Here is a 27,135-nt window from a genome sequence, read left to right as displayed (position 1 = left end):
AGTGTAAAACATGTTTTAAGTCCCCTTCCCTGGAAATATATTGGGAGCTGGAGAGGGGAACCCATTTTTCAGAGGGGTGGAGAAATGGTTAAATAGCCAGTCTCAAAGATAGGCAAAAGATACGAACTAAAATACAGCCATCAGTGGACAGAGAACCTGGGTTTCTTCCATCATAGTATTTCTCAACATATAGTCTGCAGATCACTTTCTGCATCCTTAGAATGTTCATTAAAAATGCAGGTTTCTACACACCCCCTCCCATCCTATTGAATCAAAACAATAAACACATAATCCTACTTAATACATGATTTTAAAATACAAGTTTCTTGTTGACAGGAATCACCTTTGTTATTTTCTGTCCTTCACTTTGCCTTGTAAGTAAATCGTCAATTGTTCCTACTGTGGACGATAAAACAATTGTGTCCACAACTCTTGTAAGCTTTAGGTGTCAAGTGATCTTTGTGGTTATAAAAATCTAGTTTTGGAAGAGCAAATCCAGGAATAATCAACACATGCTTCCTTTACATAGAGAAAATAGGACTTTAGAGTAGTTTCCAACTGCATTATGTTAAACACATTTAAACTTTTTTGGACACTGATAGAAAACACAGTTCACACTTACATATCTTAGTCCACATTGGTAATTTACATCTAATTTTTAATTTGTAGTGCAAGAGGAACTTGTTTGGGGCAGACTATGTAATAAAGGAAGTTTTGTTATTAGGAATATCTAGAGACCATGAGCCCTTAAACTGGTCTCATTTGCAAATAGCTCCCTGTGTAATTCAGTGTTTTCCTGAATATTACACAAAAATGCCAAAATGCAGACATAAATTAGATGCTAAGATTTTTTAATATATATGTGAGTGATTTTTACATTGATCAAAGCATTCACTTGTATTTATAATAAATCATTGTTATAAAATTGAACTTAGAAAAGTTTGACTAAAAAAGGTGCTTTTAATTTGTGTTGCAAACTTTGAGAAGTAATTTTACTTCTTAGTAAAAAATCTGAAATCTACTGTTCTGATCCAGTCACCACACATAAAATACCTTATGAAGGTATTTTAGATGGCATTGTATTATATCAGAAAAGAAAACAGTAACAATTGACCCGTTAAATGAAAATTTGGTGTTTGTTTGTTGTTTTTTTTTTTAATTTGGTGTTTTTAAAATCCCACTGGACCTCTATTGCCCAAAGAAGACTTAAGAATTTTTCAGTGAAAGAAATTAAAAAGGGAGAGGGGAGGACTTTTAGAACGCAAGGAGGAGTTGATTTTGAATAGCTTTTTCCCCTCCCTGGCTTTCATTAGTAGAGTGCTTATGCTTTGTCATCTTCAGTAATTTTGCTTTTTTGACATCCTGTGTATCTGTAATTTGTATTTCTCCTGAAAAGAGGTGCTTGTTAAAGAGAAGTTTTCACTTAGAAGTTTGGCAATGATAGAGCTGTGGTTGAAGTGTTTGGAGGAGACCATGAGGTCTGTGTTTCACTGTATCACATGGTAAAAGACGACTTGGGGCTTTTTGTGGAGGTCATCCATGATGTTTGACAGGCCATCCTAGTGACTTATGAGTATTAAAATCAAACAATTTTAAATCCTAATGACTTTGATTAACTCTTTTAGGGTCTCTGAAGTACACCATACTACGGTTTTGAAAATCTTGCGTGGACAATGGCTACCCAAGGTTTGTATCATAAGTCTTTAGTTACTGAATTGGGGCTCTGCTTCATTGCCATTAACCCAGTCTGGCTCAGAGTCCCCTGCTTTCCTCTCTCCCTGCTTACTTGTCAGGCTACCTTTTGCTCCATTTTCTGCTCACTCCTCCTAATGGCTTGGTGAAATAGCAAACAAGCCACCAGCAGGAATCTAGTCTGGATGACTGCTTCTGGAGCCTGGATGCAGTACCATTCTTCACTGATTCAGTGAGTAACTGTTAGGTGGTCTCCTAAGAGTACAGATTTTTCATCACTGAGCTGATCCTGGCCATCATTCTGTTATCCTTGGCTGTCTTTCAGACCTGACTTTATTTCTAAAAAGATTTCAGTGAGTCATATCGTAGATTTTTATTTTCAAATTAAGGTAACATTTCCCTGGTAGTAATACTAATGCTGTTTGATTTTTATAGCTGACTTGATGGAGCTGGACATGGCCATGGAGCCAGACAGAAAAGCAGCTGTTAGTCACTGGCAGCAACAATCTTACCTGGACTCTGGAATCCATTCTGGTGCCACTACCACAGCTCCTTCTCTGAGTGGTAAAGGCAATCCTGAGGAAGAGGATGTGGATACCACCCAAGTCCTGTATGAGTGGGAGCAGGGATTTTCTCAGTCCTTCACTCAAGAACAAGTAGCTGGTAAGAGTATTATTGCCTTACTGAAAGTCAGAATGCAGTTTTGAGAACTAAATAGTTATTCTAATAAAAGTTAGTGTATAATAGCTTAAATAAAATGGTGTGGTAAAGAGAAGGGAGTGATTGCAATATCACCTTGACTGTTTAGGATAGCAAATACTCGGTGAATGCTGAGCTATGCATAGTGTTGAATTTACCTTTTGCAGATATCGATGGACAGTATGCAATGACTCGCGCTCAGAGGGTACGAGCTGCTATGTTCCCTGAGACATTAGACGAGGGCATGCAGATCCCATCTACACAGTTTGATGCCGCTCATCCCACTAATGTCCAGCGTCTGGCTGAACCATCACAGATGCTGAAACATGCAGTTGTAAATTTGATTAACTATCAAGATGATGCAGAACTTGCCACACGTGCAATCCCTGAATTGACAAAACTGCTAAATGATGAAGACCAGGTAAGTAGTGACATGGCTAGCTTTTTAATCTGCTTTGAAGGAAACTCCCAAGGAAGTAGTCTTATAATATCTACCCAGTATCAGTATTAGAAAACTGGAAAATGACGTCTCTTAATTCCTGTACATTATAGGTGGTGGTTAATAAGGCTGCAGTTATGGTCCATCAGCTTTCTAAAAAGGAAGCTTCCAGACACGCCATCATGCGTTCTCCTCAGATGGTGTCTGCTATTGTACGCACCATGCAGAATACAAATGATGTGGAAACGGCTCGCTGTACTGCTGGGACCTTGCACAATCTTTCCCATCATCGTGAGGGCTTGCTGGCCATCTTTAAGTCTGGGGGCATTCCTGCCCTGGTGAAGATGCTTGGGTAAGAAAACATGGTCAGAATGCTGCAAGCTCAGAAGGAGAAGAGTGCAATCACAACATTTCTGATGAGACTTTTTTCTTCTTCCCAGTTCACCAGTGGATTCTGTATTGTTTTATGCCATTACAACTCTCCACAACCTTTTATTGCATCAGGAAGGAGCTAAAATGGCAGTGCGTTTAGCTGGCGGGCTGCAGAAAATGGTTGCCTTGCTCAACAAAACAAATGTTAAATTCTTGGCTATTACAACAGACTGCCTTCAGATTTTAGCTTATGGCAATCAAGAAAGCAAGGTAAAAGAATTGTATTGAACGTGGTTGTCATGGAGCATGGGAGACCCCCAATGTCATGTCCTTCAATGGATTTTGGCAAATTCATTGTATGCCTCACCCTTTGTATGTATCCTAGAAAAGTTGGACATCTCTGTTTCTTTAAATATTTGAGTTGTCAGTGTGTAATGCACTATGCTAGGTGATAGGGATATAGCACGCAAGCTTCTCTTAAAGCTTTCATTCTTGGGTGGAAGAGAGACACTGAAATAATACCCTAGTTACTATTTAATTCATGTGTTAGGAGGAAGTAAAGGGGCTATGAGAGCATGTAAATGAACCAGACCCTCTTTTGAGGGTTCAAACAGATTTCTTGGAGAAAGTGATAGTTGAGTTTAGCTCTTAAGGATAAGAAGGGATTGATTAAAGGTGAATGAAGGTTGGGGAGAGGAAATGGCATCTTTGACAGTTCTGCTGAGGGAGGAGCAGGGCAAGATTTGGAAATTCAAGAAATGCAAAGAGTAAGGAAGAGGAAGTGTGTGAGGTGAGACTGTTGAGATAGGGCAGATCCTGCAGGGCTTAGTGGAACATGTTAAAAGGATAATGGGAAACAGTTTTTAGCAGAGGCGTGAAGTGATGAGATGTGTTTTCAGAAGATCGGGGTAGAGTCAGGAGGTGGGGGTGTGCGGGGGAGTAAAGGGCAAGAATGACTATTTTATGCTGTCTCTTTTTGAGGTGGATATAAGATATGATTAGGAAAAGCAAAGAGCTAGATCATTAAGAGTTTTTAAGTGCCCATTCTGGTTCACATTTTCACTCAACACATCGGCTTTGATGTAACTTGTGTATCTGGGCATTATTGTTTCATACCAACACGGTTTTTGGTTGTTTTTGTTTTTCCTTTTACTATGATCAGTGTGGGAAGAAGAAAATTGCGCCAGAGTTTATATATTTTTGGGAGGATTGGGGTGCATGAATTTGAGTGAAATGTTGTAGAAGGAGGGGTTAAATAGGGCCCCAGTATGGGGGTCTAGCTAATGACGACCAGGAATATATTTAAGTCATTAAGCTGGCTGAAATTCTTGTATAATAAAATAGGTTGGTAATAGTAGCTTTTCTCAGGCATTTGATCAAGACTCCATGACTAACAATACATACACATCTTTCTAGCTGATCATTTTGGCTAGTGGTGGACCTCAAGCTTTAGTGAATATAATGAGGACCTACACCTATGAGAAACTACTGTGGACCACAAGCAGAGTACTGAAGGTGCTGTCTGTCTGCTCTAGTAATAAGCCGGCTATTGTAGAAGCTGGTAAGTATACTTGTCTATTCTGGCTTCTCATGTTTGCAGCACGTGTAGTTCTAATTAGATTACCTTTCTTAGGAAAAGGGTGATAGAACTGACCTTAACAGACTGAAAGTAGATGGTCCTATTCAGTTTGAAGCCAAAGTTGCATTCAGACAAAGTATATGTTCTGCTTGACACCTTCTTTGGTGCTATTCAAGCCTAGTTTAGGCAGTGTTCATATTACCCATCAAAAATGATGGCTAATACTTGGCTTGATAACAGCTATTCCAGAAATACCTGGAATGCGTGCAAAAAATACAGATTTTTAGACTTATTTAATCAGAATCCCTGGAGTGTTGAAGTGACAAGAGAGTCAGTAGGTAGCTGGAAATGTATGGGACTGGAGGCCTAGGAATCTTGATGTTTAGAAGTTCCCTAGGTTATTCTGATGCTCATTTGTTTATTCTGAAAATATTCAGCCCCTGTGTTTCAAGCACTGTAATAAGCACATGGTATACAATGGATAACAAAATAGGTGTGGTCCCTGTATTTATTCTTACAGGTGGTGAGGGTGACAAAAATATGCAGAAAGATGGAGTGATCACATATTGGAATGAATGTTACAAGAGAAACGAACAGCAAGCAAATAGTGATACAGAATTAATGGGGAGGGAAGGGGCTTTCCTGAGAGGGGGATGTTAAATGAAATTGCAGAATGAGAAGGTGTTATCTATATGAGAAGGATTAAGTGCCTTCCAGGTGGTCCTGAAGGTAGGAAAGAAATTGTTGAGTTCTAGGTGCTGAAGAGAAAGTCTGTGTAACTAGAACCTAGTGAGTAATGGGATGAATAGCTCAGGATGAGGGTAATGAGCTAGAGCCAGGCAGGGCTATATTGTGCAGGAGTTTCTAGGTGCCTGGAAGATGTTTATTCATGCGTTATTCCAGCTTTGGAAACAACAGGTGTAGAATGCTTAGGTCAATTTGAAATACTAGGTGGGATCCAAATCCTAAAGGGCTCCTGAAGGTTATGCTAAAGCATTTGGTCTTTATCTTTTTTTTTTTTTAATTAATTTATTTATTTTTGGCTGTGTTGGGTCTTTGTTGCTGTGCGCAGGCTTTCTCTAGTTGCGGTGAGCGGGGGCTACTCGTCCTTGCGGTGCGCGGACTTCTCGTTATGGTAGCTTCTCTTGTTGCGGAGCACGGGCTTTAGGCGCGTGGGCTTCAGCAGTTGTGGTGCAAGGGCTCAGTAGTTGTAGCTCACGGGCTCTAGAGCACAGGCTCAGTAGTTGTGGCGCACAGACTTAGTTGCTCTACGGCATGTGGGATCTTCCTGGACCAGGGCTTGAACCTGTGTCCCCTGCATTGGCAGTCAGATTCTTAACCACTGCGCCACCAGGGAAGTCCCTGGTCTTTATCTTATAATGAGAAGCTATTGATGGCTGTTGAGCAGTGGCACAGCATCACAGTGAGGTGTTGGGAATATTAATACTAGCATCGTATGACAGTTCGAATGACCAAAGGCAAGCAGACCAGGCCACTGGGATGTGTTATAGGCTTCTAGGAATGAAGTCATTAGACATTAAAAATACATAGCAAAGGATGAATGTTATTTGAGTTGACATATTCAGAGTGACTAAAGGTAGCTGGCAATGTATGCTACTGGAATGCAAGGGAAGACTGGGCTGGGATAGAGATTTGGGAGTTGCCCTCTTTAGTGTATGTGGGTAAGGGCTACAGGGAAGAGGCGGGGGTGCCTCTAAGCCATCTGCACCGGACTTTTACCCTGGGCATGCTGAATCAGAATGTGTGTGTTTAAGTCTCTCAGGCTATTCTGAGAGGCATCTGGAACTAAGATCCACTCTCTTAGAGTTAATAATTACAGTGGAGGGAGGGAATGAGGTCTGAGGGGAATCAAGTCTTTTTTTTTTTCTATATATAATTTTACTTTTTTAAAAAAAAATTATTTGGCTGCGCCAGGTCTTAGTTGTGGCATGTGGGATCTAGTTCCCTGACCAGGGATCGAACCTGGGCCCCCTGCATAGGGAGCACGTAGTCTTAGCCACTGGACCACCAGGGAAGTAGCATCAGCCTTGTGCACTCTGTTAGCAGCTGGAGCTGCTATGAGGAACGAACCAGGTAGGGATGATCTTGTCTTACTGTAGGGGTGGTAGGCTAAATTATAGTTGTGATAAATGCTGTGAAGGGAAAAGTACAGGGTGCCGTGAGAATTACAGCAAGTAGACCTAACCTAATTGAGGAAATAAAGCAGACCTGAAAAGATAAACAAGGAGACAAGGGAAAGTACATCCCACTGCATTTAGAAGTGATGTCAGTAGGAGAGAGATGGTGAAGTTAAGCCAGTGTGTGGGGGAATTGAGCTTCCATTTAGACTCCTCTGCCAGTGTAAACGTCCTTCATTAGGGTCCTAAATGATGGAAGGTTGTGAATCTCTGAAGCACATCTTTTGGAGTCAGTGTCTTTTATACAGTCCCAGACATTAAGCGTTCTGGTGCCTTCTTTTTGGATTGTTCTCACCCCATGAGTTTACATAACTCCTTCAGGTCTTTGCTCAGATGTCACCTTCACACTTAGGTGACCTAATTACCCTACTTAAAAATGTAGCCCCCTCCTTTGTCTTGTGTTATGTCTTTTGTAGCACTTAACACCATTTGACACACTGTATAGTTTTAGTTTACTAATTGTGTATTTGTTTCTTGTCTGCCTCCAAGTAGACCATGAGCTCTGTGAAGGTAGGAATTTTAGACTGTTCTGCTCACTGGTATAGCTCCAACTCAAAACAGGGCCTGGTATTAAATATTTTTGAAATAATTGGATGAAAGGAAATAAGTAATAGGAATATTACCTACAGGGGGACTGTGGAGAGAACACAGGGAAGGAACAATAGATATTTGACAGAAGTTGTCACTAGGTGAGATGAACTGGAAAAGAAAGGGAAACTGAGCAGCATTGTAGAAAATGAAAGGAAATAAAGGACTTAGATGGAGGGGATAAGCTTTGGCAATAAAGAGGGACACGTTCTAAGACTAGAGAAGACACTTTGTACTGATAACGACTTGTGAGCTAATAGCCATCGCCTTAGATATTTTTTAATCGTTTTAGGTGGAATGCAAGCTTTAGGACTTCACCTGACAGATCCAAGTCAGCGTCTTGTTCAGAATTGTCTTTGGACTCTGAGGAATCTTTCAGATGCTGCAACTAAACAGGTAAATTCCGAGTAAACCGGTGCCTTAATGAGAAGAGTCAAGCTGAATATGTCCTGAGCGTCTGTTTTCATCTCCATAGGAAGGGATGGAAGGTCTTCTTGGGACCCTTGTTCAGCTTCTGGGCTCAGATGATATAAATGTGGTCACCTGTGCAGCTGGAATTCTTTCTAATCTCACTTGCAATAATTACAAGAACAAGATGATGGTGTGCCAAGTGGGTGGTATAGAGGCTCTTGTGCGTACTGTCCTTCGTGCTGGTGACAGGGAGGATATCACTGAGCCTGCCATCTGTGCTCTTCGTCATCTGACCAGCCGACACCAGGAAGCTGAGATGGCCCAGAATGCTGTTCGCCTTCACTATGGACTGCCAGTTGTGGTTAAACTCCTACATCCACCATCCCATTGGCCTCTGATCAAGGTAAATTGTCGGTGAAAGTAGAAGGTTGCAGAATTGAAAATGAACTACCTCTGAATATTATTAGATGGCTGTCTAGGCACCAGGGATTGATAAGTAGGAGTTGTATTCTTTAGTAAATAGGAAATATGTCTGGGATGGAGGTGAGGGTTTGAAGTGTTTCTGTAGTCAGTTTTACTTTCAAGTGATTGTGATAGATGTAGTGTGTTAGGAATTTTAGGCTAAGAAAATGGTTTTTGTTGAGTTGTTTGCCAGTTCTTTACTCTTCCTCCTTTTCTGCAGGCTACCGTTGGATTGATTCGAAATCTTGCCCTTTGTCCCGCAAATCACGCACCTTTGCGTGAGCAGGGTGCCATTCCACGACTAGTTCAGTTGCTGGTTCGTGCACATCAGGATACCCAGCGCCGTACATCTATGGGTGGAACACAGCAGCAGTTTGTGGTAGGTAAATCTTAATAGTGACACCTGGCTATTTAAAAGGAATGCAAAAATCCATAAGATCCTGAACTACTGAGGTCATTGGCTCCCTGCATTCTCCTGCCTGCCTGAAGGGCTGTTTGCTATTGACTAAAAAAACTGACATGTCTCTGTGGCTGCATAGAAGATAAGGAGTAATGTGGCCCCTAGTGGTATGTCCTTTGACATGTCTGTCCTTCACATCGTTGCCTCCTCAATCGTACGAATGGGGTGTGGAGTGTGATTTACTGCTTTGGGGTCTCATTTAATCCATACAAAAGGTTCACATCCTGAGGAAGTAGCAGAGCCATAAGTTGAATCCAAGTCTGTCTGATTTCAGAGTCTCTTATCCCCCACTGCAGTTCTACCTATAAATGTTTGACGTACCTTTTACTAGCTCTTCCAAGAGTGGTTTAAACTATTTCCCTGGACTTAACGAATGCCAACAAATTACAAGACTAAGTAGTAGCATTTCTGGGATCTTTACCTATAATCTTAGCCTGAAACTTCGATGTCAAGTTTGCAGTCTCAAAACTAGCTTCATTACAAGTATCTAAAGACACTTCTGATTCCTCAGAATGTGTTTTAAGACTCAGACCTTCAAAGATTCTCTCTTATTTAATCAGGTTACTTTAGAGAACAAGACTTTACCAGAACAGATCTTGAGACTCTGATTGCTAGTTGTGATATGGATGCACTCATTAGGAGGCTTTGCCTTTCTCTATTCATTACTTTTGGTGTTGGCCTGTCTCCATGAGGTGGCTTAATAGAATGCAAAGGGTACCTTTTAAAATCTCCTCTCTAGGAAGAAAGGAGCTTTTGTGTCCTTATAAAAATGAAGTTGAATATAAAAGCTGCTGCAAGTAGCAGAATTATGACCTTTTTAAAAACTCAGATAGAGGGAAAGCAGATTGTAGTTATATTTTTGCAAAAGCTAACTTCCTTCTCCCATATAGGCTATCAGTTGAATAGTCTTGGAGGAGGTGAGTGGATTTTCTACTGGCAGCTCAGTAGAATTTTAGCAGTTGGTGATAAAACTTTGCTAAGTTTTCACCAAATACACATAGATGTACAAAGATAGAGGGAGCATCTGAAAGAAAACACTGACATAGTCTGCACGTTACTTTCCCATCTTTGTGTATCTTTTCTTTATATATCCCTTTACCCAGAGTGATTGGTGCCCTGACTGTAAGAAAGTTATCTTTGGGATGCAGAGGTATATTGAAGCTGTGCTTTGCTGTGCGCAGTACCGTGATGGGGGAGGGGTGCTGCTTGGAATTAGTGCTGACAAGAGGCCACTTTCAGAAAGTGACATTCAACTGAATGGAGTCCACCTTCATTCCTGAACTAATTAATTGCAAATTCTGGGGAACTTTGGGTTTATAATGTGAATAACTAGTAATTGCTACTCAGAACAGAAAGCCTTTCAAGTATATAAACTTTAGAGAGGACAATGCCCTATTTATTAACCATATTTCTTTTGGTAGGAGGGGGTCCGCATGGAAGAAATAGTTGAAGGTTGTACTGGAGCCCTTCACATCCTAGCTCGGGATGTTCACAACCGAATTGTTATCAGAGGCCTAAATACCATTCCATTGTTTGTGCAGGTATGTTGCTTTTAAGTGAGGTGTTCTAGATTCTGTGTGTCAGTAAAATTTCAGGATTTTAAAGATGAGCAAAGTATCAGGAAATTAGAGACCAAAATAGGGGCAGCAGCATTTAATTTTTCGTCTACTGTCACCATTTCTAAAATGGCAGTACTGCCCATGCTTCCTGTTCAAAGTATAAAAAATAGAATCTCTATGTGTCATGTCCTTTTAGTTGAATACATTTATGAAAATTCCCTTCGTTTTTCTTGGGCAGTAGAAGGAGAAACATTGGGACTAGAACCTCAAGAAAGGAAGGAGACTTTCTACTCCACTTTTAGGGTTGCTCAGTTTTGAAGGGACGAAAGCTGGTCTGGGCTGCCAGAGCACAGGCCTCCAGCCACCTCTGGGTCTTCCAAGTTTTAGCTTGAATAAAACTCTGAAGAAAAGGTTCGTAGCTAAAAATGCTCTAGAAAACCATTGCTCCTGAGCATCACTCAAGAACACAAATGTAGAGTATATGATTTTAATACAAGCGGTACAAATACCGCGTACACTCTGAATTGTGAATTGGGAATGTTTACACTGCAGTGGGGTGCTTGCCATGTTTTAACTTTAGATTTAATTAGGTTTTGGGTGTATGTTTTCTCCTTAGCTGCTTTATTCTCCCATTGAAAATATCCAAAGAGTAGCTGCAGGGGTCCTCTGTGAACTCGCTCAGGACAAGGAGGCCGCAGAAGCTATTGAAGCTGAGGGAGCCACAGCTCCTCTGACAGAATTACTTCATTCTAGGAATGAAGGTGTGGGTAAGTAGGAAAGGAGCCAGAGCCTTTAGCTTGTGTACAGTGACGCCTCAGCTTCTCCTCAAGGACCTTTATTCCATCCTTCTCCCAGCAACATATGCAGCTGCTGTTTTGTTCCGAATGTCTGAGGACAAGCCACAGGATTATAAGAAGCGGCTTTCGGTTGAGCTGACCAGTTCTCTCTTCAGAACGGAGCCAATGGCTTGGAATGAGGTAGGCAGCGTGAGCACGTTTATTTGGCTGTTTGCTGGAGCAGGTATAAGGCAGTTTGTGGTCTCCTCTCAAACCACTCAGTACACGTTCATTTGCACTGACTGTGTCCTTGGCTTGAATATTCATTCTTTACACTCTTTTAGCAACTGCTGTGAGGAAAAACTACAGCTTTAAGCAGCCTGTTCAGAACAAACAAGTTAGAATTTCCAAGGGAGACAGATGAAAAAGTTAGCAGCTTAAAGAACATTTTTCAAAAGGTTGTTAGGAAAGAGGCAGTCTGTTAACGACTGTTAGTTGGAGGTCAGTTTATCACTACTTCTTAAAAAATGCTCAACTTTTCACGTACTTTTCTACTTGAATTTCTATTAATTCGTTCAGTATTTGTCCTCAGTACAGTTGTTCATTGAAACAGTAGAACCACCCTGAAAGTTTTTTCAATTATGGTACATAGTCATAAAGTCAATTATTTTTGTTGAATGACTGGAGAGATCCTATATATTGTTAGGTGGAAAAAAAATAAAGCAAACTGCCAAACAGTGAGTAGTATGTCAGTTGGCTGTTTAATAGGCAATCTTAACACGTTCCAGCTTGAGCTCTGACCTTCCTCACCCACTCCCTTTCTCCAGACCTGTCCTCTCACAGTTAGTGGCAACTTCGTTCTTCTAATGCACAGGCTCTAAAAGTCTTTTCATATAACATATCCTGTCAGCAACTCCTTTTGGGGGTAGACACTTTTCCTGTTTTGTTTCCTGTTACATTTCTAGCACCAGGAACAGTGCCTGGCACGTAGTAAGTACTTAATAATATATACTTGTGGAAAGAATAAATTAGTATTGTTAAGACTGTGTGCAATGGGAAAACATGTTTCTCAAGGTATCTCTAGGTATCTTTGAAGGGTAGAGTTTGAAGTATTTCTGTATTGTATGCATCTGTATTTCAAAGTAATTCTGCATTTTCTAAGTATTTCTATAACGTTTGAGTTCTTTATTCATTTCGTAATCTGAAAATAAGTATGTTTTCAAAATATTAGACAGTATGCTTTGAGTTGAGAATTTTCATTTTGCTTCTTTGCCTTGTACCTGTTTATCTAGACTGCTGATCTTGGACTTGATATCGGTGCCCAGGGAGAACCCCTTGGATATCGCCAGGATGGTATGTGTCTCACGTTTCTTGATTATCTCCAGATCAAGCTAAAGGTCCAAAGCTTTATCAAAAGAGCTGGTTTGCTCATCTGGGAAACCAGTGTTGGCAGGAAAGTAGTGGTAGCAATTAAAGGCAGTTCTTAAATTCTAGAGTCACCAATGGTATCTTTATTGGAGCACAGGGAATTCTGAGCCACACACTGAGCAAGCAGTAGGATCACACCAATAAATATGTGTCACTACTGCTAGGCCTCTGCAGTATAGTGCAGGATGTTACAAGTCGCCTGGCTTTTTAGTCAGTTTTTTTGGTTCAGAGAACCCATAATACCTGTCTCTACAACCCACCCAGGAAGTGAGAGTATGGAAACTTCTGTCCCCAAGCTCAGATCTGGGATGGGTATTTACATAGTTAGCTTTTCAGAAAACTCTAAAAATACAATTCAAATCTGGGTAGTGGCGAATGGAGCATAGTTAGGGGTAGACCACTAACAGCTGTAACTATTCATCTTAAATTTATAATCTTACCTGGTTTTTCCTAGTTAATAAACCACTAGAGCTTATAAGCTTCTTACCTTGACAGGTACATATAAATGTTAACCCTTAATATAAAACATTTAAAGGTTTCATTGGAAACTGGCACATTTTCTTTGTACTTTTGTGGGTGTCGCCTGGACTTTCTGACAAATAGATTACAATTGCCAGACCTCCTTGTTATCGCCTTCACCTCCTGCCGTGACTCCTTGATGCCTAGGTGTCACACACAGTAGATTGCTTGCTGCTGCTCCCCGCTCAGGAGCCTGTCCCTGCCTGCGTAAATGCCACACGTCCACGGCTAGAACCTGCTGGTAGGCCTTTGGTGGAAACAGACTTTGTGTAGCCTCATGGGTGGCCTGGCACTGGCACTTAGCTGAAGAAAGCTAGAAGTTGAAGAGGTTAGAAGGCAGCGCTTTCTGACAAGCTTGCTGCCCTTGGATGTCCCTAACCTTAGTGTTCACTTTTATGTCTTCTCTCTGTCTCCCTTACCCATTTCGTTGCTACCCCTGACTCTCCTAGATCCCAGCTATCGTTCTTTTCACTCTGGTGGATACGGCCAGGATGCCTTGGGTATGGACCCCATGATGGAGCATGAGATGGGCGGCCACCACCCTGGTGCTGACTATCCAGTTGATGGGCTGCCAGATCTGGGGCATGCCCAGGACCTCATGGATGGGCTGCCTCCAGGTGACAGCAATCAGCTGGCCTGGTTTGATACTGACCTGTAAATCATCCTTTAGGTAAGAAGTTAAAAAAGCCAGTTTGGGTAAAATACTTTTACTCTGCCTACAAAACTTCAGAAAGACTTGGTTGGTAGGGTGGGAGTGGTTTAGGCCTATTTGTAAATCTGCCACAAAAAAAGATACATTGAAAGGAGATGTCTTGGAACATGTGAATGTTCTCAGATTTCTGGTTTGTTACGTGGTCATGTGTGGAAGTTATTAACTTTAATGTTTTTTGCCACAGCTTTTGCAACTTAATACTCAAATGAGTAACATTTGCTGTTTTAAACATTAATAGCAGCCTTTCTCTCTTTATACAGCTGTATTGTCTGAACTTGCATTGTGATTGGCCTGTAGAGTTGCTGAGAGGGCTCGAGGGGTGGGCTGGTATCTCAGAAAGTGCCTGACACACTAACCAAGCTGAGTTTCCTATGGGAACAATTGAAGTAAACTTTTTGTTCTGGTCCTTTTTGGTCGAGGAGTAACAATACAAATGGATTTTGGGAGTGACTCAAGAAGTGAAGAATGCACAAGAATGGATCACAAGATGGAATTTATCAAACTCTAGCCTTGCTTGTTAAAATTTTTTTTTAAATATCTGTAATGGTACTGACTTTGCTTGCTTTGAAGTAGCTCTTTTTTTTTTTCTTTTTTTCTTTTTTTTGCAGTAACTGTTTGTTAGTTTTTTAAGTCTCTCGTAGTGTTAAGTTATAGTGAATACTGCTACAGCAATTTCTAATTTTTAAGAATTGAGTAATGGTGTAGAACACTAATTCATAATCACTCTAATTGTAATCTGAATAAAGTGTAACATTGTGTAGCCTTTTTGTATAAAATAGACAAATAGAAATGGTCCAATTAGTTTCCTTTTTAATATGCTTAAAATAAGCAGGTGGCTCTATTTCATGTTTTTGATCAAAAACTTTATTTGGGATATGTATGGGTAGGGTAAATCAGCAAGAGGTGTTATTTGGAACCTTGTTTTGGACAGTTTACCAGTTGCCTTTTATCCCAAAGTTGTTGTAACCTGCTGTGATACAATGCTTCAAGAGAAAATGCGGTTATAAAAATGGTTCAGAATTAAACTTTTAATTCATTCGATTGTGTCACCTTTTTTTCCTTGTCACTTAGTGGTTTGCGAGGGTAATAAATTATTTCACTATGTGTCTTCCTCAGGATGAAGTTGAATAAACTTAAGTTGTAATGATGGAAAGAGCCTTACTGCTAGTAGACGGAATTGTTTGTTTGCCAAGTTTCTTTAGCACTTGGCCCTGGGTTAAATTGCACCAAAAGTGTTTCAGCCTTGAACGTTGATTCTGAGCTTGTGTAAGAAGAGGTGAGTGAGTCCACCGTCTCCAACTGAAGGACTCTGGGCTTAGAGCCTATGGCCGAGACTCCTTCATCCTGGCTGCAGCCATATGTATAATCCTGCCCACGTGACCAAAGGCATCTAGTTCTTTGGCTTTCAGTTTTGTTCTGTGTAGCCCAATAGGCATCCCCCACCCCAGACTCCATCACATGGTTTCATTCCTTTAAGGTAATAATGAAGAATTACTCACCTGGATTTGGACTTCAAGCACCTTCACAGAAGTGTGACTCATTTGGAGCAGGGAATTCCTTCAACTCCACTTTGAACTGATAGTTAAGATGGTTTACCTGCCGATGTTTATCTGAACATAATCAGAGAGAACTAGAATGGGCCTTCTTCCATGCTCTCTGCCAGGTGAGCCTGTCATCCTGGTGGTAGGTCTGACAAGCTTAGTTCATCCCTGAGGGCAGAGTCAGTAGACCTGTTTGTTAGGACTTGTGTTTGGGGCTTTAAAAAGCATGGAAGTGTTTTGTGCTTAGGGAGGGCTGTTTGTGATTTACTGTGTATTTAAAAACATGTATTCAGTACCTTTTTGTTGGATGAGGACCCTTTGAGAAAGCTTTATAAATTCTTCCCTGTGGTCTAAGATGTAATTGGGATTGGAGAGGAAACATTTGTGTACCTGGTGAGGGGGCAGTTGTGCCTCCAGTGCATGACACAAAGAAGCAAGGCAGCGTTGCATGAACTATTTATTAGTAGGTTAGAGCTATTGGTCAGAGTGAAGATCTTTAGTGAGTTCAGCTTTTAACATAAAGAACCACAGCAGGGTGTTTTTTTTAAAACCAGAAAACATTTCAGAGCTTTGCCTAAAATTATTATAGTTTTGAAGTTCCATGTAAAAACTTTATATGAAGGTTAATCTGATTCAGCAAGGTAGTTCTGCAGTGTACTTAGAAGGACAAAGAGCCAAGAACGGCAAAGACACTGGTGAAGAATAAGATGATAGGAGGACTTGTTCTATCAGCTGTCAAGGCCTAACTGTAAAGCTAGAGGTAGTTAAATTAACACTGTTATTGGCACGTGTGTAGAAGTATACACTAAGTGAACAGAATAAGATGAAGACAATAGATACTTTAAAGGTAGCATTGGAGGTCAGTGTGAAAAAGAGGGACCTTTTAGTAAAAGTGTAGAACAGTTAGGTAGCCATTTGGATAAAACTGAAATTAATGCAGGAAAAAAAATCCACGATCAACAGAGTATCAAAAGCCCTCACTGGAAGCCCATGTGTCCAATAATTTGCAAGAGAATGGCCGCAATGCAGTAAAAGACTACAGCTTCAACACGATAGTATGGGTATATCTCAAATATGATACTGAACAAAAGCAAGTCACAAATGCATGCTGTAGGACTGCATTGGTGCAAAAAGAAAGGCAAACTGTTTTAAGGAAATCATCCAGAGATAGTAAAACTAAAAAGCAAGAAAATTATTAGATTACCACAAAAAAACAGAAGAGTGGTTACCTGGGGATGCAGGTGCGTAGGACTTCTGATCCCATTGCAGTGACCACCAATGAGCTGAAAAATGAAGCTTTTCCATGTTGGATGAGGTGTTCTAGACATGAGGCTTTGACCTGGTTATTGGAATCCTTGGCAGTGAAAGATCTTGAGATAAATATGTTGTCTTGATTAGTGTAATAAAAACAAGATCTGAATCGTGCCGTATGGTTTATAAACCAGCAGAGAGCTGAGTTGCTCCACTGCAGTTGTTTTGTTCTAGTAGGTGAGACTCTAACTGCCTTGCCTTGCTTGAGTGAACACCCATCAAATGCAATTAGAAAATAATGGGGGCGGGGGGCTGAAAAGGTAGTGCTTCCTTTTTCTTATTCATCAACGTCCTGGGTGGTGTCCACTCCACCTCCCCACCTCATGAGTAATCTAGAGGGAGGTGACCAGCCTCCTCTGCCACCTCAGCATCAAGCCTCTGAGAGGCCAGAGGCCAGGTGTAAAAGGCCAGCCTTCTTCCAGGTCACATCAAGACTCCACACCGCCCTGGTCCTTATTCTGGGCCAAGGCTGCTGCTTGTTGCCACTTCCCTCCCTCGGCCTCCTGGAAGCTTGAGGCTGTTGGGGCCAAAGCCTCCTGAAACTCAGTGAGTCTTGTCCCCACCCCACTCCAGACAGGTCTCCCCAGCGACCAAGCCTCTTTGGGCTTTTGTAGCTTCTTGCCTCCCCCTTCCCTACCAGTTCCCTCCTGAGGCTTCTACCTCAGCCCCTGCCTAAGTCCATTTATCGGAGAGATTTATTTCTACATATTTTTCTGTTGTTGGAGGAGGGAGAATAAAGGGCATTTTGCTTCAAGTGGAGGCAGGAGAGACCCAGGTCCTCTCACTATCACTCACTATGGACAAAAGCCTTAGCCACCAGAGCCTCCACTTCTGAGCTGTCCCACAGGGCTAAGAGCTGCCCTGCATTCACAGAATTGACCTCAGAACCTCATGAGGTAATAGGGGAAACCTCATGATAATACGGGAAGCATGAAGAGCTAGACAAGCCCAAAGAACCGTCAGTCAGTAAATTCTGTTGCTGCGTCCTACAGAGCCACTTGCTTAGCTGCCAGGTGACTGTCAGTTCCTCTCAGGATACCCTCCAGGCCAGAGTCACCCCAGATAGATTTTCACAGAGGGACAGCTCACTGGGCACCTACTCTCAGGCTGTAAGTTGAGGCAAGGTCTCAAAGCTTTGGGCCTGTTGTTAGGGAAAGAAGGCAGCCTGGTGCAGCCACTCGCCGGCCCGCTCCGCTCCATGCAAGGCATGCTCCTGCTGCCTCCTTTGCCCCCTTACTCTGCAACTTCAGTGATGCCATTCATCCCTGGGGGGCTCAGCCGATGGACTGTAGCCAGTTAGCAAACAGCTAAAGCTTGGAGGTGGTGGGAAGGGGAGGGCCGGTAGTTACCTGGGTCTGGGCCTCTGGTCACTGCGAGAATCCTGAGGGCTCTGATGGGTGGCTGGGGCCCAGGTCTTCTCAGAACTGGAGCCGGGGAAGCCACAAAAGGGTATGGGCCTCTCATGTCGGGCAGGGAAGGGTACTGCCCTCGGCCTCCCTCTTGTCTGCTCAGCCAGACTTCTCATGTCCCCTACCTCAGCTCATTAAGATTGGGGCTGCTGCTTTCCATAAGGCACCTTTGTGAGAAGGACAGAAAGGATCCCCTAACTCCAGGAGGACATAGCCTCACACCAGCGTGCAAAACTTGGCATGGGCTAGCTTTAGCGCCTGTCACCCTGGGCTGAGCACCCTTGGTGGGGCACTAGCCCTGCTTGGGACCATCTCCTCCTTGCCTATTCAAATACGCCTTTCCTCAAAGAGGCAAGGCTGTGGGACTCAGGGCCAGGCATGGTCCACTTAACGTGGTTCTGGAATGTTAAAACTTTCCTCCTGTTTCACCTTAAGCAGCAAAGACTCCTCCCTGCTCAGCTCAAAAGGGTAGAGAAAGAAGAATTCGATTGCTCTGAAATACCTTCTGGGGGACTCTAGGTCTAGAACTCCAGGGTGGTTCCCCTAAGAGCTGAATGAAAGGAGAGAGAACAGATTTCCTGGGAAAACAGGGAGAACTGTGCCTGTTCCCTGGACCAAAGAGGCAAAGCAACAGGAGCTGAAGGCCAGGCCTCCAGCTGCTCCATCAGCCTCCCCCACCCCAGGAGCACAGGCAAACCCAGCCGGGCCAGGGCCACCTGGGCGCACAGCCTGGTGATGGGCACGTTGCCCAGCAGGACTTCCTGTGGGCAGTAAGGAGGCTATGAGAGCAAATGACACTGCCTGCTCCTGGGTGGGGTTCCCCCTTACACCCCTGCTACTCAGCTCGACTCTGGACATCCCACTGGCAGACACACAGGCTGCGGAGTCCGAGTCCCGAGTTCAGCCCAGCAGTGGGGCCTTGGGCAAGTGGACTGGCTCCTCTGAGCCTCAGTCTTCTCATCTATGAAATGGAGATAAGGTCTGCTTGGCAGGTGGTGAGGTTTAAATAAGGTAAGTGACATCCACGCCTTTGATGGAGGGGGGCACGGAGCTGCTGTGTTCGTTACAAAGCCAAATGGAAGCTGGCACACTACCCAGATCACCGCAGCAAAGTGGGCCTGTTGGCGACAGTGTGCCCAGCTTCCCGTGATGCAGTAGGTGTGGGGCCGCCTGTGTGCCCCTGTGCCTCCCGCTTCTGCGTCCCCCGCCCATTCCCCCCGCATAGGGGCTGCTGCCTGGGACAGAAGCCCATCTGGGCTCAGGCAGTGTGTGTCAAGGGGCAGATCCCCTCTCTAAGCAGCCCAGAGCACTGCAGCTACTGATCTAGTCGAGCCCTTTCATTCTGCAGGTGGGGAAACAGAGGACCCAGAGAGGAGGCCAAGGAATGTTCTCAACTTGCTCACCTGGTTCAAGCTGCCCAGGATGCACCCCTCCCTCCCTCAGTACAACAGTCCCAGCCCCCTTCCGCAGTGTCCACCCAGTGTTTTCACAGGCTTGACTCTTACATAGGGGGCACTAAGGGCATATGTGTGAGGAAGAAGCTGGAAAGGCTTCGAGGATAAGGGGGGAGTCACCGGTAGAAGTGGGGGGTGTGATTCTACCTTGATGCCATCATCCCATCTAGATGAGCAGATCTTCAAGGAAGCCAGCGTTCCTTGAGCGTTTTGCATTCCTTTAGGCAAAGTTTTAACCACCTGTTCCTGTTAGTGCAGTCTTGCCCAGTTCTCCCCAAGATTCTTGGAATCACTTCATCCCTGAAATGAAGAAAAGCCAAGCAGGTAAAAGTGGGAGGAAGACAAGAGACGGTAACTTCCAAAGACTTGCTCTGGAGCTGTAGCTGGGAGAGCGTTCCTGCCTAGTTCTGCCTGTTAAATCTTCCCCAGAGAAGAAAGATGCTAATAGACGCTGGCAGGCCTAGACTAGCACAGGCAGTGCAGGCTTCAGCAGAGGCCCACCTGGCCCACACAGAGGGAAAGAGCATTCTGAGAACAGCTAGCAAACCTGGGGTTCCCAGACGCATCCCACATGCACCGAGGAGGTCCATTCTGAGTGGGTTTTCCAGGGTCTGGAGTTAGAGCATCTCAGCCAGAGGTTCTGGGTTCAGCTGACTTTATTAGATCCAAACAGAGCTGTAGGTGCCATGTGGTGAATGTGTGTAGCTGAGGGTGGGTGCCGCAGAGTGGGCTTGTGCTAAATGCCTTCTTGCCTAGTGTCCAGCAGCTTGGAGGATCTCCAGGGCCAAGGAAGCCACTGCACTGTTGGCCGACGAACTGTGAGAAAAACCAAAGTAGAGACGTTTAGGCATCCCCAGGGTAAAATGCTCTGTCTTCCAAAGGGGCGGGCCTCTTCTGCTCCCGAGTACCTGATGGACCAGCTGCTTCCCAGAGCTGCCCCTAGCATCATCTTGAGAAGCAGAAACAGCGTTCGCAGGCTCCAGGGCCATGAGGTGAGGACCCCGAAGCCCACAGTCCCACAGGGGCTCAGCACTGGCCCTGCCACCCCTCGACGTCTGACCCCACTTTGGCCAGGTGCACCGATGCTGAGCTGTGAGGGCAAGTCAGGCGGACGGCAGCCAGAGCCTGCCGGCCCGAGGCCCACAATGAGCCTGCCCGGCGCCTGCCTGCAGCTGACTTGTGCCATCCAGCAAAGATCCCAGCTGCTGACACTCCCTGCTCCATGCTGCCCCTTCCTGGCCAATCAGCCAGGAGCGTTGGGTTTCTTATTCTCATAGGTGTGGATGTGCAATTAAGAGTTTCAAACGGAAACTTCGTTATTGGAGCAAATTGTTTGAGACACCTTTAAACCTGTGCCTTAACAAATGTTACCAAAGAAAAGAATGGCGCATAGCAGTGTGCCTTGAAATATGAAATTAGCTGATAGCACACCCTTCACTACACAGAAACACAGCTGTTGCCAAATGCCAGGGGGCTGCATAAAAGAGGTGGGTCGCAGGGGGACAGGACTGTGGTCGGAGGTGGTGCCATGCATTCCTGCTCTGTGCATCAAAGGCCCCTTTGAGGGCTGAGGGAATGCACTTGAACTTGGCCTGCTCCCGGCTGAGACCAGGCTACTCTGTTGGAGCCGTGCTGCCCACTCCGCCTGCCAGAGCAGCCCTTGGGGGCCAGTGACCGGCAAGGAGCACACACCCACCTGGCAGGGCCCCATCAGAACTGAGAACGCTGCCATCCGGTCACTCTTGGTCAACATGAAAAAACCTTTTTCTGGTGGGGCCATCCGAACAAAGCCCAAGCGGGACAATTTCAGAGCAGCAGCCTGTCGACCAGTACGAGATCTGCCTGGTGTAGACGTGTTAGTTGCTGGAGTGATACGTGTGGGTACGGAAGAGGCCTCAGGGAGTCTCGTTTTCACGTTTGGTCCAAATTTGGGTCCAGCGCTCCCAAACTGGTACAGCATGAAGATGTGCTGGCCTCGGACCCAGCTGGGGGGCGGGGGAGTCCCACAGAGGCAGGCCGTGGAGAGGAAGGGCTCTCAGCAGCTCCCCACTCAAGTCCGTGCCTCCCGGTGGCTCTCCCACCCTCTGCAGGCACACATCTGCTCACAGGGGCCTCATCTCAGCTGTCTGCACAAGGCCAGGGTCCCCAGGTACGGTCATCACCTGCTCCTCACAGACCAGTCTAGCGGAAGGCCTGTGGCCCAGCCTGGGGAGCCAGTGTCCGTGCCTTACGCCACAGGGGCCACCGGGGTGAGCAGGGGCCCCTCCCATCAAAGCCAGCCCGTCCTTCCCCTCAGCTCACAGTAACCACGGGTAAGAACTGACATCTTTGGCTTAAGCTACAGAGGAAGGGGGGTGGGGTAGGCCAGGAGGCGCTGTCCCCTCCCCACCCAATCCAGGATTAATACAACAGGGCTGGCTGGAGCTGAGCCTTCTCCGCAGACTCACCTTCCCAGCAGTACCTCAACCGCATATTCTTCTCCAACTAATACAAAACCCCAAACACCAGGAAGCAGATTCCATAGAACCTTGTGGTTCTGAAAACAAACTACCAGGGATGCCGTGCACCACCCCGTGTCCCGCACACCCAGCGAAGGCCAGGTACCCCTTAGCAGGGGGGGCCTCCTCCCCAGGGCAGGGAGAGCAGCTGCAGCTCAGGGGCCACCACGTCCTCCGGCCGCCTCCCTCAGCTCTGGGGACAAGGCACTCACCGAGTCATTTAATCAAGCACCCTGAACCACCCCCAGAGCCCACCTGCCAGGCCCTGGCACTGTCACATGCAGTGAGCCATTACACAGCACACCGGCTGACTAAAGGGTGGATACCTGGGGGCAGTTCTCTCTTTATTCCCATGCCATTTTTCTCTGGTCACGTGGCACTAACATTTTAAATGACTCGTCAGCCCTGCTTCCCCCGCCCCCCAGAACCGCCTCTCCAGGGAGTGCAGGGGTGTGTGCGGCAAGAACCCGCCCAGCGCCCTCTCTACACCAGCATCGGCATCACCGGGGGACTGGCAGAGAGGCCGGTTCCTCCCTCCACAGGGTACAGCGTGTTCCGGGTGACAGGGCTGTCCTGGTCTCGGCACCTCGCTTCTAGGATGCTCTAGACGTACTGACTGTGAAGCTGAGGACTGGGAGGCTGACCTAACCTCAGCTTCTCAGTGTCAAACAGTCTGTTCTGTGGGTTCAAGTTTTCCCCCTGAAGGCAGCCGGGGCTGTAGAGTGGGCCTCCAGACCCTCTGCAAGGTGGTGGTAATGGTGCCTCTGGCCAGGCTGCTGCGGGGGGCACGTGTGCACAAACGGGTACTGCTTTTCTCATGAGGTTCATCAGGTCTCCCACCTGGTCATAATCCGCTCCCGTCCCCATCTCTACTCCCTGTAGATGGGAATACGGCCTCCCCACGCTGCAGGGCCAGGATGCTCTTCTTTTCTCCCTCCCTTTACCTCCCCCCACCTCCATAGTGGGGACTCCCAGGGGGTGGAGGGGCAGAGTGGCCCATCCCACACTGGGAGGGAGGGATCTCAGTGGGCAGTGTCAGGCAGGAAGGTGACGGTCCCTGGTGTGTAGGGGAAACGGGGGTTGGGGGAGGGAAGAAGAGAGGAGAAAAGGAACGCCAGGCTATTTGCTGAGCCCAGGTACGCTCTGTACTGCTCCCCCCAGCCCTCCTGGGCCTACTTACCCCCCAGCCGGGACCAGCCACTCCAGAGCCCGCAGGAGGCTGCCCGAATTCTTGAGGCTCTCCAGGTGCTTCTCATTGGAGGTGATCTGCAAGGGAGGCAGAGGAAAGCGGTCGGCTGGCCCATCCCTGACCCATGATCCGTTGGACGGGCACCCTGAGTCTCAGGCCACCTGTGCTATTGGGCAGTGAGCCCTGAGCCCCAGTGTGCTGCTGACCATGGAGGCAACCCTTGGGGTGAGCAGGAAGGAGTCCGCTGCAGCTGGAGATGTGCGAGAGCAGGATGGGGTGCCTCCCGTCGGTCCCTCAGGAGGGTCTGTGTTCTGGAAGCCTGAACATTTCAGTTAAAGCAAATCATGGGTGAACAAACTTTCCAGCTGTTGGTTCCGGGACCCAGTGGGCCCTTGCGTCCCAAGCCCGACACAACCTCTTTCATATGGACAGAAGGATGATGCTGGGCTCCCGGCGATCTCAGGAGCCTGGGAAAAGAAAGAGGCACTAGGAATCAAACCGGTCACACCCCCACCCGCGTACCCTGGGAAGTGTGCCCCTGCCAACGGCCACCATCCTGGGAGACACAGAGGAGGGACACTTGGGCACCAGAGGCAGAATCATAAACTCTCAGGGCTGGATGGGACTCAGATAGGTGCTGACCCAGCCCAGGCCCCTGGAGACCTCCTAATTCAGCCCTTCCATAAAATGAGTCCATGCCCTACGAGGCAGAGAAGACTTCAGGAATGAACCTTGATTTCTGCTATTAGAATGTTTCTCTTAATTCACCATTCATGTCCCATTTTTATCTTTGATATTTAATAAATATTTTCTAATAAACACTGGTATGGAACTTCACATTTCAGAAGGCTCTGCAGTTTCCTGTACGTTTTCTCACTTATCCCTTTCAGTAGCCTCACCTTGCAAGGTAAGCATGTAGTGTGTTTTATAGATGAGGTGACTGAGGCTTAGTGAGATTAAGGGACCACTACAGCAATACACAGGGAGCTTGACCCTAACCCCACATGAGGCTGGAACCAGGCTGGCCTCGGTTGTCCCCACCATTTTCTGTCTTTCCACTTGATCATAGCAACCAGGGCTGGATTATCATCCCTGTAGTTCTCAGGGAGAGGCTGAATATTTCTTAATCAATCACTCATGGTGATAGGAAGGTCACAGGGGTAGTTAGACCTTAATGTGGCCTCTGAATTGCACGTGAATGAATCTGCACCTCCACTGAGACCCTATCCCGCTTCCTGAGTGTGCCAGACCCCAGCTGCCAGCTCAACTGCATCAGGTGTAATTTCTGCAAAGATTTGCATCTTAAAAGAGCTGTGTGTAAATTTGTTCTGAAATTACACCCCACCTGATGAGTTCAGAAGGCTGCTGTAGTTCAATTATGTCTGAAGCAAGCACAAACTTACCCTGAAAGGGTCTTCGGCGAGGATTCCCATCTAATTTTTCTCAAAACTCTGCCTCATACAGCTCAGCTGAGCTACATCCAGACTCACTGCCCTGACCAGCCCTACCGTGGGATCGTGTGTAAGAGGCTGTGCTCCAAGTTGCAAAGAGATAACAAGACTACATTCACTCACGAGGCTAGTTGGAAGGTGCAAACAAAAGAATACAGTGAAAACTATGTGATCAAAGGGGGAGACGAGAATAGCACCGTGTGCAGCTGACATAAATGCAAGCATAAACAAAGCCAAGAGAATTAATTGAAAACTATGTGATTTGGCCACTTACCTGAACTCTTACTAGCAACATCAACTGTTGTTCTATCAGTATGAGTTAATTAGAAAATAAAAATTTTAAATAATATCAATCAGGTTCTAGTTCTGGGAAAGACAGAGAAAACACATGCCACCCTTTCCATATAAAACCTGAACAGAATGCACAGCGCAGCTCTTTCAGAACACTGAAAAGTAAACAACACTGGCAGATTGGGGAAGGACACTGAAACCAAAGCGCCATCACCTCTTTCCCTCCAGTACAGACCACCTTGAACTCAACACACCCAAACCCCAGAAGTGGGGCACACAAGACAGCCCCAGGAGAAGACAGGCTTGAGGAATGGGAAAGGAAACTTCCAAAAGCTCAGAGAGAGTAGATGAAACCCCCTTTCCTTTTCCTCAGTTCTGTTTTGGACCATGCCCCAGGCAATTCTGTGGTGGCAGTGGTGGCAGCAACAGGAGCCATCAGCCAAAACTCTTCTCTCTCTCTCTCTCTGTTCTCACAATGTTTTGGCCCCGACATGACAATTGTGGAAGTTAAGCAGTTTGTGGCCAGACAGAAAATGGGAGATCCAGGGAGCCAGAAAGTACTGGGGAGATAACAGGGAAGAGCTCAAGAAAGCAACCCCATAAAATTATTTATGAACTTCTAGGCTCACCTTCAACCTGTGTTGGTTAAAATAAAAGGTTAAAAAAGATACACCGGGGCTTCCCTGGTGGCGCAGTGGTTAAGAATCTGCCTGCCAATGCAGGGGACAGGGGTTCGAGCCCTGATCTGGGAAGATCCCACATGCCGCGGAGCAACTAAGCCTGTGAGCCACAACTACTGAGCCTGCGCGTCTGGAGCCTGTGCTCCGCAACGGGAGAGGCCGCGACAGTGAGAGGCCCGCGCACCGCGATGAAGAGTGGCCCCCGCTCGCCGCAACTGGAGAAAGCCCTCGCACAGGAACGAAGACCCAACACAGCCAAAAATAAATAAATAAATAAATAAATTAAAAAAAAAAAAAAAGATACACCATCCAAACGGGAATCAACAGAAAGCTAGAGTGGCTGTATTAATATCAGGCAAAGAAGACTTTAGAACAAAGAAAATTATCAGGGATAAATAAAGACATAACATCTTGATAAAAGGGTTCTCTCACTAAGAAGATAAAACAATAAATGTGTATGCATCTAACAATAGAAATTTAACATACATAAAGAAAAACTGATACAACTGAAAGGAAAAACAGACAAATCCACAACTGTAGTTGGAGACTTCAAATAACTCTTATAAGTAATAGATAGGATGAGTAGACCAGACATCAGCAAGGATATGGAAGAGTTGAACACCACCATCATCCAACTGGATCTCACTGATATTCGTAGAGCACTAAGCCCATCAACAGCAGAATTTACATTTTCCCCCAAGAATCCAGGAACATTCACCAATGTATACAATATTTTGGGTAATAAAACAAATATTTACTAATTTAAGAGAACTGAAATCATATAAATTATATTCTCTGATCATAATGGAATTAAACTAGAAATAAATAACAAAGATAACAAAAATATCTCCAATCACTTGGAAATTAAACAACACACTCAAATAATCCAAGGATCAAAGAGGACATCCCAAGGAAAATTAGAAATTATTCTGAGCTGAATGAAAATGTCAATACAATATATCAAAGTCTGTGGGGTGCAGCTAAAGTAGTGATTAAAGAGAAATTTACAGTACAATACTTACATTAAAAAAGAAATGTCTCAAATCCATAATCCAAGCTTTCATGTTAAGAAACTAGAAAAAGAGCAAAACAAATCCAAACCCAAACCCAAAGAGGGAAGGAAAAACAGAGCAGAAATCAAGAGTAATGTGGTAAATGTAGGCCCAAATATATTAATATCTACATTAAATGTAAATTTACCAAGTACTATAAATAAAAGACTAACATTTTTAGATAAGATATAACCAAAATAAAACACAACTACATGATGCTTACAAACATACCTTAAATATAAGGGCACAGAGCAACTGAAGTTTAAAGAACGAAAAAAGAGATGCCACACAAATTGTAACCAAAGGAAGTTGGTATAGCTAATATCAGACAAGGTCGACTTTAAGCCAATCATTATAACTAGGAA

The 27,135-nt window shown here is 45.1% G+C and overlaps 2 protein-coding genes across 6 annotated transcripts in view; one reads left to right on the top strand and one right to left on the bottom strand.

Annotated features, from left to right (window-relative positions):
* The window catches only part of CTNNB1 (catenin beta 1), a 41,018-nt gene extending 26,083 nt beyond the window's left edge, over positions 1-14,935 (top strand). Inside the window, exons 2-16 of one of the 2 annotated variants that reach the window (XM_061196581.1) lie at positions 1,626-1,686; positions 2,128-2,355; positions 2,559-2,812; positions 2,944-3,182; positions 3,271-3,472; positions 4,619-4,763; positions 7,860-7,963; positions 8,043-8,381; positions 8,661-8,819; positions 10,322-10,441; positions 11,076-11,226; positions 11,315-11,436; positions 12,528-12,588; positions 13,632-13,852; positions 14,314-14,935. In XM_061196581.1, the coding sequence (XP_061052564.1) occupies positions 1,674-1,686; positions 2,128-2,355; positions 2,559-2,812; positions 2,944-3,182; positions 3,271-3,472; positions 4,619-4,763; positions 7,860-7,963; positions 8,043-8,381; positions 8,661-8,819; positions 10,322-10,441; positions 11,076-11,226; positions 11,315-11,436; positions 12,528-12,588; positions 13,632-13,840 (2,346 nt within the window). In that variant the 5' untranslated portion in view covers positions 1,626-1,673 and the 3' untranslated portion in view covers positions 13,841-13,852; positions 14,314-14,935. Of the gene's footprint in view, positions 1-1,625; positions 1,687-2,127; positions 2,356-2,558; positions 2,813-2,943; positions 3,183-3,270; positions 3,473-4,618; positions 4,764-7,859; positions 7,964-8,042; positions 8,382-8,660; positions 8,820-10,321; positions 10,442-11,075; positions 11,227-11,314; positions 11,437-12,527; positions 12,589-13,631; positions 13,853-14,154 lie in introns of both variants that reach the window. The other variant, XM_061196580.1, reaches the window with a different exon arrangement.
* A 5,241-nt stretch (positions 14,936-20,176) lies between these two features.
* Positions 20,177-27,135, bottom strand: part of ULK4 (unc-51 like kinase 4) — a 529,164-nt gene continuing 522,205 nt past the window's right edge. For all 4 annotated transcript variants that reach the window (XM_061195276.1, XM_061195278.1, XM_061195279.1 and 1 more), the window contains 2 exons: positions 23,288-23,373; positions 20,177-20,425 (listed from right to left, as the gene is read on the bottom strand). In XM_061195276.1, the coding sequence (XP_061051259.1) occupies positions 20,362-20,425; positions 23,288-23,373 (150 nt within the window). In that variant the 3' untranslated portion in view covers positions 20,177-20,361. The remainder of the gene's footprint in view (positions 20,426-23,287; positions 23,374-27,135) is intronic.

The sequence above is a fragment of the Eubalaena glacialis genome, chromosome 7 (genome assembly GCF_028564815.1).
Source record: "Eubalaena glacialis isolate mEubGla1 chromosome 7, mEubGla1.1.hap2.+ XY, whole genome shotgun sequence".
Classification (NCBI taxonomy): domain Eukaryota; kingdom Metazoa; phylum Chordata; class Mammalia; order Artiodactyla; family Balaenidae; genus Eubalaena; species Eubalaena glacialis.
Note: the sequence above shows the minus strand (reverse complement) of the source record. Positions and strands in the feature narration are given on the sequence as shown.